The sequence below is a fragment of the Eptesicus fuscus genome, chromosome 4 (assembly GCF_027574615.1).
Source record: "Eptesicus fuscus isolate TK198812 chromosome 4, DD_ASM_mEF_20220401, whole genome shotgun sequence".
NCBI lineage: Eukaryota > Metazoa > Chordata > Mammalia > Chiroptera > Vespertilionidae > Eptesicus > Eptesicus fuscus.
In genome coordinates, this window is record NC_072476.1 from 88,728,484 (window position 1) to 88,741,213 (window position 12,730).

General features: G+C 38.6%; 1 protein-coding gene across 2 annotated transcripts in view; it reads left to right on the plus strand.

Moving 5' to 3' along the window:
* The window catches only part of DROSHA (drosha ribonuclease III), a 104,829-nt gene that overhangs the window by 25,699 nt on the left and 66,400 nt on the right, over window positions 1–12,730 (plus strand). For both annotated transcript variants that reach the window (XM_008161792.3, XM_028139418.2), the window contains 4 exons: window positions 1,801–1,887; window positions 4,135–4,221; window positions 9,960–10,031; window positions 11,870–11,951. In XM_008161792.3, the coding sequence (XP_008160014.2) occupies window positions 1,801–1,887; window positions 4,135–4,221; window positions 9,960–10,031; window positions 11,870–11,951 (328 nt within the window). The remainder of the gene's footprint in view (window positions 1–1,800; window positions 1,888–4,134; window positions 4,222–9,959; window positions 10,032–11,869; window positions 11,952–12,730) is intronic.

Below are 12,730 nucleotides of genomic sequence, written 5' to 3' on the forward strand. Positions count from 1 at the left end.
GTTACGCACTCTCAGCCTCCGGTCCTGTGCAGACTCCTGCTGGCACACACTGGCTAGTGCTTACAGGTCCTCTGGGCATAAACTCCTCCCAGCACCTCCCCAGCTGGGCTATGCCGGGAAATGACCCTAATTATAGGTCTGTCAGCCAGGAGGGGAGACTGACTGGGTACTGGGGTGTGGGGATGTGAGGTGGGGATGTTTTCAGGTCCCTGACTTTGGCATAGCAGACCTATCTCGGTTGGCTGTCAATTGTCTTTAAGGTCCACCCACTCTGACTTTGATAAGCCCTGGGCTTGGTCCTGATTTGCTCTGACCTCTCCCTACAGGTGAGAGCTGCTTTGTGTGTCCCAACAGACCCTCTAGTTTCCCCATCTGGCTTTCAGTTTCCTGTCTCCTCTGCTGTTCACTTCCATAGAGCAGGGGCGGGGAACGTCCAGCCTGCGGGTCCTATAAGGCCTGTGAAATCACTGGGTCCGGCCCTGCCAAGGCCTTAGCGGTGAGTTAATGAAATGTTTGACCAAATATAGCAGGCTGATTTTTAAGTTGATAATTTTGTATGGCCTGAGACTGTTATAAATATCCAAATGGCCCTTGGCAGAAAATAGGTTCCCACCCCTGCTGTAGATTAATTCATATACCTGGGAACTTGTTAGAAATGTAGATTCTCAGCCACTTCAGCTTCTGAGTCAAACTCTGGAGATGGGGAGCAAGCAGTCTGAGATTTAGCAAGCCCTTCAGGTGATTTAACTAAAGTTTGAGGAGTATGGTAGAGTAACCATCTATTCATTGTCCTTATAGCTACTATTCTCTCATAGTCTTAAACCCCTGCTTCCATTGGTACAGCCTCCCATTTCATCGTCTTTGAAAGTTTCAGTAGGTGTGCCATCCGGTGCCAGGGGCTGTGTGCTCCACCTACCCCCATAATGGGGTCTTTATTGCCAGTTGCATGATAAGTGATTTCTTTCCCAAACCCCATCTTATCTCTCCTGCTTTTTTTGGGTCACTCTTGGTACCAACTGTCCCACATTGGATTTTCCAGAAGCAGATGCTAAGATGGAGTTTGGGGCGCATGATGTTTCTTTGAAAGGAAGGAGGTGTAAGCAGGATTGGACAGAGGGATTAATCAAACTATGAGTCAGCCCCAACAAAGCCCCATCAGCCGAGGAATGAGTATTGCCCGTTGACTTGGGCTTCGCTGGCTGGCCTTTATACTTCTCTCCGCAATGGGCAGCGGTCCTTCCATGCATGGTCTGGGGCACGCATCTCTGTGTCCCTCACAGCACACCCACGGTTCAGTCCACTGATGCTTCTTTTACTCCCTGTCAGTTTTCCTTTTCCTGACTTAAGCTCCACGATATCCTGTCCCACCACCTCTCACGCTTCCTTCATTTCTGGTCCCTTCTGTTCACTATCTCCCCCGCCCCCATTAAAACCTATTGCTAATCCTCCGGAGGTGATTTTTCCTGTCCTTTTTTTTTTTCAGTTTATTGGGAGTTTAGCCAAAATTCAATTATTGTGTTATTTTACAAAAAAAGAGATATAAATTGAGATTTATAAAGATCTTTATGTTGTATGAGACTGTCCTATTGCACATGAAGAAATGAATTGAATACTGGGGACCAGCCAGCCCTTTTTTATTCGTCTAATTAATGGAAGATGGAATACTGTTCTTTCCTGCTATCCTGTGAAGGAGCACACAGAAACCTCTTTAGTTAGACAAGCAGCTAGAAAATACAGTCTAATTTAAATAAAAGTACTTTGCTTATTTACTTTCAATATCACTTATGCTCTTTCCCTCAGGCCATCAAGCCCTGTCGTCCTATGACCAACAATGCTGGCAGACTTTTCCACTATCGAATTACCGTCTCCCCTCCTACAAACTTCTTAGTAAGTTCCTTACAAAATCAGATTTCATTTATTTTAAAATGTAAATAGGTTGAATGTGTGTAAATAGGTTAAAATGTGAATAGATTAAATATTGTTTCAGTTCTTAAATGTTCTTTCTTTTAAAATATCCAATTTTTATGTTGATAAAATTGGCCTTTATCATTAATGACATTTATTTTTACTTTTTTATCAGGTTACTTTTGGTACCTTTTTCCATTTATATTGTTGGTACCACATAATAGCCAAAAAATTGTGGCGCTGTGGAGTTGGACGAATGCATAGAACACTTTCACATCTCTTAAAAATCAGCAAATGGATCATATGTTATCTAGTGACCCAAACAAGAACATCTATTGTATCTACCAGTATGGCAGTAATAATAATACTTGTTGACTATGGTATTGGGCACCATTCTGAGTATTTGACATGTATTAACTTATCTCTCACAACAAACTGATGAAACAGACACTATTATCCCCACTCTATAGATGGGGCAGTAGACCATATTTTACAGATGAGGTTAAGTAGCTTGCTCAAGATTATTCAGGTAGTAAGGGCAGAGTGCAGATTTGAACCTATGCAGTCTGACACCATTGTGCATGGCTGTGTGCTATTCCACTATGTTATACTGCCTTTCATAGTACAAAATTTTATTAGTTCTGGTTACTTGTATCCTCAAGGATTTCAATTTCAAAATTGGATAATAATTATATATTTTAGCAACTTTATTGAGCTATAATTCATATACCTTAAAATTTACCCATTTAAAGTGTGTATTTTATATTTCGTCTTTTCACAGAATTGTGAAACCATCATCACAGTCTAATTTTAGAACATTTTCATCATTTCCAAAAGAAACCCTGTACTCAGCAGCAGTCAGTTCTTTCCCACCCCCAGCCTTCAGCAGCCAATAAGATGCTTTCTATTATTTGCCTATTCTAGATATTTAATATGAATAGGACCATATAGTATTTCATCTTTTTGGCTTCTGATTTCACTTAGCATATTGTTTTTAAGATTCACACATGTTGTAACATGCAACTTTATTCCTTCTTATGACCAAATAATATTTCATTCTATGGACATACTATCTTTTATTTATTCATTCATCAGTTGATGAACATTTGGGTGGTCTCCACTTTTTGGCTATTATGAAAAATGCTGCTGTAAATGTTTGTGGACAAGTTTTCGTGTGGATGTATATTTTCATTTGTCTTGGGCATAAACCCAGGACTGGGGTGCTGGATCATTTGGTAACTCTATCTTTAATATTTGAAGAACTACCAAACTGTTTTCCAGAGTGTTGTACCATGATAATTTCATTAGAAGTTATTTTCATTATATTTAATTTAGATCAACTTTGTTGAATTATTCACATAGAAAGTAACAGTAATATTGACAAAACAAATAATGTACATTTGGATATTCTTTAGTTCTCTCCCTGTCAAGTTCTGTGTGTGTGTGTGTGTGTGTGTGTGTGTGTGTGTGTGTATGAAATGTTTAAAAGAATAATGTTCAGTACCTATGTAAAAAACATATCTTTTAGGTTATTAGTCTTGATAATTCCATATTTAGCATTTAGAATTAAAAATGGTGGGTTATAAGAATGGCATAAGGAAGAGAGTCTCAAGCATAGAGCAACATTTGTAAGTTTTAATTACAGAGTCAGTTTTCAGTAATTAAGGTCTTGGGCATCATGCAGGAATTGCTTTGTTACACATTTGGTGGGTGGCTTCTCCATGGAGGGCCTGGGAATGGAGCTGTGAGGGCTGAGATCTGGCACTGGTCCTTTCAGAGCCTTCCAGGTGGTTAGTCTTGACCATCATGACCTGAGTCTTTTTTTCACTTCGAGCTTTGAGTCAGCTGCATTATTATCTTGTTCTTGTTAGGACTTCTGTTAGTTCAGAAATATAGATCAGTAAGAACAGGACTGGTAGTATTGTGGGTTAAATAAAGCAAGTTCCTAGAAAATGAAGTCAGATAGCCTTTCCCCCCCTTTTTGGCATCTGTGACAAAATGTCTTGATTGTCTCAGTATATAAATATTACTGAAGCCAGAGAATTCCACCAAGCCAGACAATTTCTCCTAAAATTAAACTTTTAAGTTCTCCCTGATGTTTGGACAAACATTAAGAAAGTTTGTGGAGTCCTGATATTTTTCCTGGTGGTTGCTTTGTGTCCTGATGGATTTCTGCACATCAAATCATGCCGTTATTTAATTCAAATGTGTGTTTCTGTTTGCTTTCAGACTGACAGGCCCACTGTTATAGAATATGATGACCATGAGTATATCTTTGAAGGATTTTCTATGTTTGCACATGCCCCTCTAACTAATGTAAGTATGTGCTCATTGGCTGGCTTTCCCTGTCCCTGCACCCCCACCTTCCCTGTCCTCCCTTCATTCTTCTAAAACTCAAAATAAATTTCCTTTCACCTGACTTCTAAGTAACATTTACTTTGTGTCCTCCCTCTGCGCGAGCTGCAGGAAGTCTGTGGCAGTCTGTGTCAGGTGGGAGTGTGACATCTGTGCTAATGAGTCACAGGTTTGTTTCCCATTAAATGGTGTAAGTAAACATCTCAGAATAACATTTTGAGAGTGTGAAAGATTGAAAAAGAAGGATAAACTGTGGAGTACTAGTAACATGTCAGAGCTATTTGGGGTTGGGTGTCCTTCAAAGGAAGGTTGGAAAGTTTTAAGAAGAACTTGCTGTTTAGTCTCTGAGCAATAGAAAAAGAAATAGAGCTGGTTTAGGACATCTGGAACCTGAATTAATTTCATGCAGTTTTCTGCTTTTGAATCCCAGGAATATGTCTTCTTTAAGGGACTTTGTCTGACATACAGATCTATGATGTTTTTATACAGGTATTAAGGCTGCTCTGTTAGTAATCGGTTCAAATGGAAGTTCTGTATCTTAGGAGTCAAAAGCTTTGTCTCAGAGCTGGCAGTCTTGGGAATTGTCTTACTTATTCCGTGTTCCAGTTGGACATAGAGTGAATTTGCTGGCGGCTCACGCAGAGTGCAGCAGTATACTTTATCCAGCCTAGACGTTGTTATAGAACTTACTGAGTTATAGCTATGGTGTAGCTACCTCAAAATAGAATGTTCTCTAACCTTTCTGGTTTGGTTACAAGAAATTATGCAGTTTGAAAAGTTATTTTAGTATTGTTTACTTAAAACTTGAAATTCTGTTCCTCTGGAGAGTAAAGATTCACATCTTTGCCAAACCTTGTTTCTTTCTATCATTTCTTTTTTTCTTTATAAGTGGACATGCTTTCATAGTAGTGATACTAATTTAAAACAAATTGTTTTCTTATTGTTTTTATTCCACAGTATATTTTATCCTAGATAATTTTCTTTGAGAAGATGAGTACATTGTAAATGTAAAAATAAAATCATTTGTTTACCTCCAGGATGGACCATAGTATACAAAAGGGTATAATATTGGACCATTCTTTTTTTTAATTAGGTATAATTAATATATAATGTGTTAGTTTCAGGTGTACAACATAATGGTTCAATATTTGTATATATTGTGAAATGATTTCCACAATGAGTCTAGTTAACATTTGTCACCTTACATTGCTTAAACAATCTATATGAAAAAGCATTAGGAGGTTTTTGAATTTTGATGGTTTTGTTGTCTTTGTAAATATATTTTTTTAAAATTATTTTTTTTTGGAAGAGAGAGAGAAAGAGAAACATTGATGTGAGAGGGAAACATTGATGGGTTGCCTCCCATAAGCACCCCAACCGGGGACAGAAGCACAACCTGGGCATGTGCCCTGACTGGGAATCGAACCAGCAACCTTTCTGTGCATGGGACAATGTTCTACCAACTGAGGCACACTGGCCAGGGCTGTTGTCTTTTTTTAAATGTCTCAGTGAGGCACTCAGACCTTTTGTGACACCAAATCTCCTAGTCTTAGAGAAGGAAAGGCTTTGAGAAGTCCTCTAGTCCAACTTCCCCTCCCTATTGCACTTCTCTCTTTTTTGCCCTTCAAAGGATTTGCAAATACAAATAATTTAGTTACCATGAAAATATTTTAAAATATCTATCATCTTATTTTTTAATTCCCTAGAATAGTGTAGATCTTACTTTAACTTTTAGGATCACCTTCATTAAAGAAGGAAAGCAGTTTGGCTTCAGAGAGACCAAAGTTTTAAACATTATTGAATTCCTCTTACTATCTGTATGATTTGACATTTCAGTTTTTATAAGCCTTTCTTATCTTAAGATAGAGGTATTAGTTTTAGCAATAGGCTTTTGTAAAAAAAATGAGATGAAACTTGAAAAGTGTTTATCATACAGTGCTTGGCATACAATAAATATTGAAGTTCTTATTTTGGAAAATATGTCAGAAAGACTTGGGTTTGCATCTTTCTTCTAATTCTTTTTTGTTTTTAAAAACTAATTCTTAATATCTATGTGATTTTGGACAAGTGATTCTATGAGCTTTATTAAAATCCCTCAGGCACCGAGAGGCTGTTAATGCTAAATTAATTGCAGTTGTTACTGTTATCATAAAATAAAATATAGGACTGAAAAATTCCTGGCTTCTGCATATATTTTATATAAAAATATTCAAGTTCTCAAAATTTGAGAACTTAACTCTGTAATGAGAAGATAAGCCTCATCATTTATGTTATAGATGTTGATAAAATAGAGTATTAAGCTGAGTGTTGTACAGTTCATAGAAATTAGATCTATCAAAGGCCTCTTGAATTTGAAGTAACCTCCAAAGAAAGGGAATTATTAAATCGCTATACTGATCTGATTCATTTTCTTGTTGGAGAGAGCAAGCACATCAGGAAGAATGGCATGCAAATGATTGTAATGTGAGAATCTCAACCAAATCTAGTTCTGACAAGTTCTCTTCAGAACTTGAATGGAAGTGGATGGAAAGCCTTGTTGGCTAAGTATAGTGTGTTCTGGGAGAATTTAATCCTTTTATGCAATACAGTTACTAGTACTTATAATACCTGATGCTATTAAGGGCTTTGGCAATATAACCAAATTATAAAGATAAACATATTAGGTGCATAATATCTTATCCTGTCCACAAAAGCACCACAAAGCCCCAGGACCATTTCCTCCTGCCTTCATTGTCTTCCCATTTCCAGCAGCCTCACCGGACTGGATTTGGTCATTTAGTGGCTGGAAGTAGTAGAGTTGAGGAAGTTTTTATTTTTAAACTTAACTTTATTTTTGAAAGGGGTATTTTCTTTAGGAGTTGTTTTTTTTGTTTTGTTTTTGTTTTTTTTTTTTTGCTTGTTTTTGGTATGGTGAGATAGGAGTTAGTGTCAGCCAGTATCCAAAGATGTTTTAAGAAATGATGGTACGTATTTATATTATTTGGCCAATTAAGCTTCCAATCAACCGAGATTCCGATTATGTTGGCAAATGACAAGTTCTCTCTGTGTCTTAGCGAAGATGAAAGTTTGGATAGAAGAGGAGATCCTGCCTTCCCAATGGTGTGTCTGAGAAGGACTCAGGTTGCCACTGTGCTCTCCCTCTGCCTGGCTCCTTACTGCTCCCAAGGCCTCTAGTCCTTTCTCTCTCGGATACCCTCTCCCTGAGTAATGGAGGCTCACCCACGGCTTTTCCTCCTATGCATATCCTGATCCCCGCCAAATTGATATTTATAGCTGTGACATAGGGCTCCATGCATGCTTCACACTGCAACTTCAGACTGCCTGGTGGGCATACCCACCTTAATGTCCCCTTAGGTACCTCATCCTCAACCTGTGCGAAACCGAACTTGTCATCTTTCCCACAGACTGAGTTTGAGTACTCAGAGAGTACCCCATGAATTTCTTTGTATTAATGCCATTGTGATGTGTCTGGTCACTTAGGCCAGAAACCCAGAAATTATTCCCAATTCTTTCTTCATTCTTACCTCCACATCAGAATGGTCAGTGTGTATTTCGGTAACATCTCTTATGTTTAAAAATATTCCCCTCCTTTCCAGTCTTCTCTTCATTTGGCTCCTGGACTGTTTCAGTAGACTCTGGTCTTTGGTTTCCTGCCTCGCTCCCTTCCATACCATCCCCACACCGTTTATATAGCCACTCATCCGAAGTGTGAACTGTGATGGTCTCTCACTCAAACTGCTTGAAGGACTTCTCATTGATAGGATAAGCCCTGAATCCTTTACATTGTTTATAAAGTTTGCATAATATGGTTCAGTGGTCGCCAACCTTTCGGACCTCACGGACCACCAGTGGTTCTTGGACCACCGGTTGGCGACTGCTGCTCCAAAGGTTTCCTTAAACCAGCGTTCGCCAACCTTTTGGACCCCACAGACCACCGGTTGGCGACCGCTGATATAGTTCATACTTTCCTATCTAGAAACACCTTGCTTCTTTCTCTCCACCCACTTTATTCTGAACAACTAAATCACTTGTTATTCCCCTGGTTCTCTTTTCTCTGTCTTGCTAGAAACTAAATACCTGCTCTTCCCCAAGTTAGTTTTTCTGGATGACCTGGAAAATCCCTGCCCCTCTTTGAAGACTCAACTCAAATGTTACCTCCTTTGGTCCTTTTGAACTTTATACTCTCCGTTTGCATTTTTGTTTTTAATTGTACCTACAAGTTACATTGCACTATGTTCTTCTTTTAGATCCTTGCCTTTTAAAATGGTAGGGGCTGTGACTTCTTTTAGGGTGAACCTAAACATCATTGTTAGCAAAGAGTAGGTATTTACAAAATATGAATGATGCCCAATTTGTAGCTCTCACATCATTTTTAAATATAGGACTAAAAAGACCTTAAAATGTTAGTGGCTTTAGCCTGTTGTTTCAGTTGTTTTAGAACTCATTTATTACCATAAGAAGGTTGAATATGGATCTCTTATTAAATTATGAGTTTTACTCAAATCAGCCATTATCCTTTAAAAAAATGAAAAAGCACCTAAGAACTAAATTTCATTTCTGAGAAAAAGTTTCCAGTAGATGGCATTATAAGACTATTTTTGTTTTACTTACCATTCCTTTGGTAGAATTAAAAGTTGTTCCTTTCTGATTGCTATGGTTTGTAAAAACGGTTACATTTATATAAAATTGTCTTATGGACAGACAGATTGAGTGCCTAGAAAAACCGACTTAACACATCTCTAGGGCTTCTGAGTATTATTTTCCCCAGGTAATCAGCCGAACCACTGCAGTAACTCCACACCTTCCCTTTCTCATTCCTCCCTTCATTCAAAAGTATACTTAAGGAAAACCTATTATGTCTAGACACGAGGCTAGTGTCTGATGACACATTGGTAAAACAAGACAGGTGTGGATTTATTTAACATGAGCCTTCATTTTCACATGAACCCTGAGTATTAGAACAGGAAATGAGAGGTATTATACTCTAGTGGCTTAGAGCTGGCTGGAGTGTAGAGCAACATTTCCGAACTCACCAGCTACCAGTTGGTTACCTTGGGCAAGGGTCTGATGACTCTGCCTCAGTTTCCCCACTGTACAAGGGGGATAATAAATTGTGCCTATCTCATAGGGATAGCTACATGGGTGACAATATGTGAAGCATTAGAACAGCGCCTGGCTCAGGAAATGCTATCTATTATTATTCTTATCATACTTTATTATGATTATTACCACTGTTGGTTTTGCTCCGGAGCCAGATAGACAGCTTGACTTGTGTGCACGTAGTGACTTAGGAATCTGTAACTGATGAGTTGTCAGCCTGCTATCCCTGATCTGCCTGAAGAGCCAAAGTTCTGAAAGATTAAAAAAAAAAACGAGAAAAATAAGTATTTAAGTGATTTTATTAGTTCTTTAGAGGCAATTTGGTTGGTTTTAATGGGTTCTTGTCACGTTTGTGTTGTTGCTCATACAGTTAATTAAGCACCAGCATTTTGCAGGTTTCCTGTAGAGGCAGGGCCAGCTGGGCACCTGCCATGAAAACCCAGCAGTTGTGGTCAAGCTCGCCTGCAGCATTGTGAGCAGCTTAGATTAAGTGGAACTTTCTCGTTTGGGTCATGGTCTTCTGGGTCAGGTTGCCAACACGTGCTCATTGTGAGCCTCGGGGATGGTGTTGCAGACTGAACCTCTTCTTATTCTTGCAGATTCCACTGTGTAAAGTGATCAGATTCAACATAGACTACACGATCCATTTCATCGAAGAGATGATGCCTGAGGTAAGGCAGAAGATTGCTTAGCAGCTTTGTCTTTTGTTTATTTCACACTTATATCTTGAAAGCATTGGACTTGGCCAGCTCTGGCTTTGGCCTCAGGAATACCCCTAACGTTTTGTGGTCACTGTTGCAAGGGTCAGTGAGATGGAGCTCTAGGAACAAGGTTGAAATTCGGGCCATTTTTCAACTTCTGAATCCATTACTCCTTGTTTTGCATCTACTGATAGTAACTTTACATTCGTTTCTGGTTTGTTTTGGATAGGGGACAGACTTTGATTACTGGTTGTTATCAGAGGAAATTAGGGTAGTGAAACTGAATCTGATAGCTGTTGGAATAATCTTATTCATTATCTCCAATGACAAGATCGGTGCTTGGTTCATTTTTCTTCCCATATATTTACATATTTTTCCTAATTGTTTTTCATTGCGGCTGCTCAGCAGCAGATTTATCTAAATATATGCAAGAGGTTTAAAATTCCAAAGCAAGATTAATGTGAATCTCAGAATGATTCATTGCCTGATCTTGAATTTAGTGATGTCAACAAATCACACTAAGAAATAACAACTAGACAGCAAACAAGCCTGTGCACTTAACCTTGTGTTGGAGTTGGGGTCGATTTCCTGAGCCCCCGGCTCTCCTTGCAAACCTTGTTTAACAGCGCAGCTCTGTCATGGGCAGCCGGGCACCAGCGGGAATTGATAAGCATGACATACATGCTTAGTTTGCACCTATTTCATTCAAAGCAAGTCCTGGTAATTCTACCTGTCTTTCAAAAAGAATTAAAGAGAAAGGGCCACCCCCCCTCATTCTCTAGCTTAAAAGGGCTTTTTGCTTCCTTTTGATTTTTAAGGTCATAAGCCTTCATTTGCTATTGTAAAGGTTTATGAGTCTGGAGTTATCTCACGCAGGGTGATTTATGAACCCCGAGCAAAACAAATAGGAAGGAAGAATTATGAGACATGTCTTAGTTGCAAATATATCATCTGTTAAGCTTGTTTACTGGAGAAATTTTGGTCCAAAGTTTTGTAGTTTTTCGTAGCCCTTTTATTTGCCTTCATTAAGAATTTGAACTTTTTGGCATGAAAGACCTCTGTTCATGGTCACTCTAACAGTGATTCTGGGTGTGTTTGGGGGATGGCAGGGAGCAGGGGTGGGTTGAGCGGGACAAACCTATCAGAGCCCACTGGCATGTGTGTGTGTGTGTGTGTGTGTGTGTGTGTGTGTGTGATTTGAATTAACAAAAAGTGCCCAGGAGATTCTGATTTTATAATTGGGTTAGAAAAATATGACATAAAGACGACTTCGTTTTTATTTTATTTTTTAAATAATAATTCTTTATTGTTGAAAGCATTACATATGTCCCGTTTTTCCCCCCCATTGACCCGCTCCAGTCTGTCCCCCCACCCCAGGCCCTCACCACCTTGTATATGCATGGCCTCATCTGTGTCCATGGGCCATGAATATAAGGTCCTTGGTTGATTACCTCCCACCCACCCCCTTCCCTCCAAGATTCCGCACTCTGTTCCATGCTTCCATGTCTCTGGTTTAACTCCCTTCATAAGACGACTTAGTGTTTTAATTTCACATCATTTTACTCGTACATTGGGAAGGACTGGGTTCACATTTTCTTAGGAAACCTAAAGCCATGCTTGACTACTTCATTTGTGTCTCAACCCACGAGCTGTTCTTTGTAGAATGGTGGTCAAGCTTTTTAGGAAAGTACATGGTTTTAGGATAGTTTCAACAGACACTTCTTAAGGCACTTGACTAGAACAAGTTGAACCTTCCGTTAATATATATTTGCAGAATTATAGTAATTTGATTTTGGTTTATTTTTCAGAATTTTTGTGTGAAGGGACTTGAACTCTTTTCATTATTCCTATTCAGAGATATTTTGGAATTGTATGACTGGAATCTTAAAGGTAAATAATAGGATTTAAAGAAAAGTGTGATGCATAAAGAACATTGTGGTGTATGGTGGGGGGAGCATAATTGAAATTTCTCTTATTTTTTGAAATACCCAGGGAAAAGTGTGATTCATAGGAATGCTTGCTATCATCTGACACGAATAAGTTCTTAAGGGTCTTATTTTAATACAATTTGACAGTGTCTATTGCCTAAGATTACCATTATCCATTTCCTAACTGATATGTAAGAAGATGGTATCAGTTATTATAAGTAATTACCTTGATTTATGTGCATTGGGGAAAACCTCATTAGTTAATATTTTAAATCTATTGAACTTTACTGTAATATGAACTTCCAAGATTACAGTTTATCAAAACAGAACTTTGCTTTGACCTCAAAACACACTTCATAACCTGCGAGCTACATAGATTCGGCACCTGGTCCTTGGATCTCGGATAATAGTTACTCTTTGGAGGTGTCTTCATTCCAGCAGACAGTTACTTATTTATTTTCTAAACCGTGTATTGATGAATGGCTTTTCAAACCAAGTTTTTAGTAGTATTTCTCTCTATTTTTCTCCAGTCCTATTGATTAAAATGGAAAGGAATTAAAACACAAGCATATTATATCACCCAGTATTTCAATTATAACAAAAATCTTTTTATGTTTTGAATTTCTAAAAATAGTTTTCCCTTATCCTCCTATACAATAAAAGGCTAATATGCAAATTGTCCCTTCGACCGGGAGTTCGACCATGGGGTGGGGCCGGCCTGCCAACCACCCACGGCCCCTC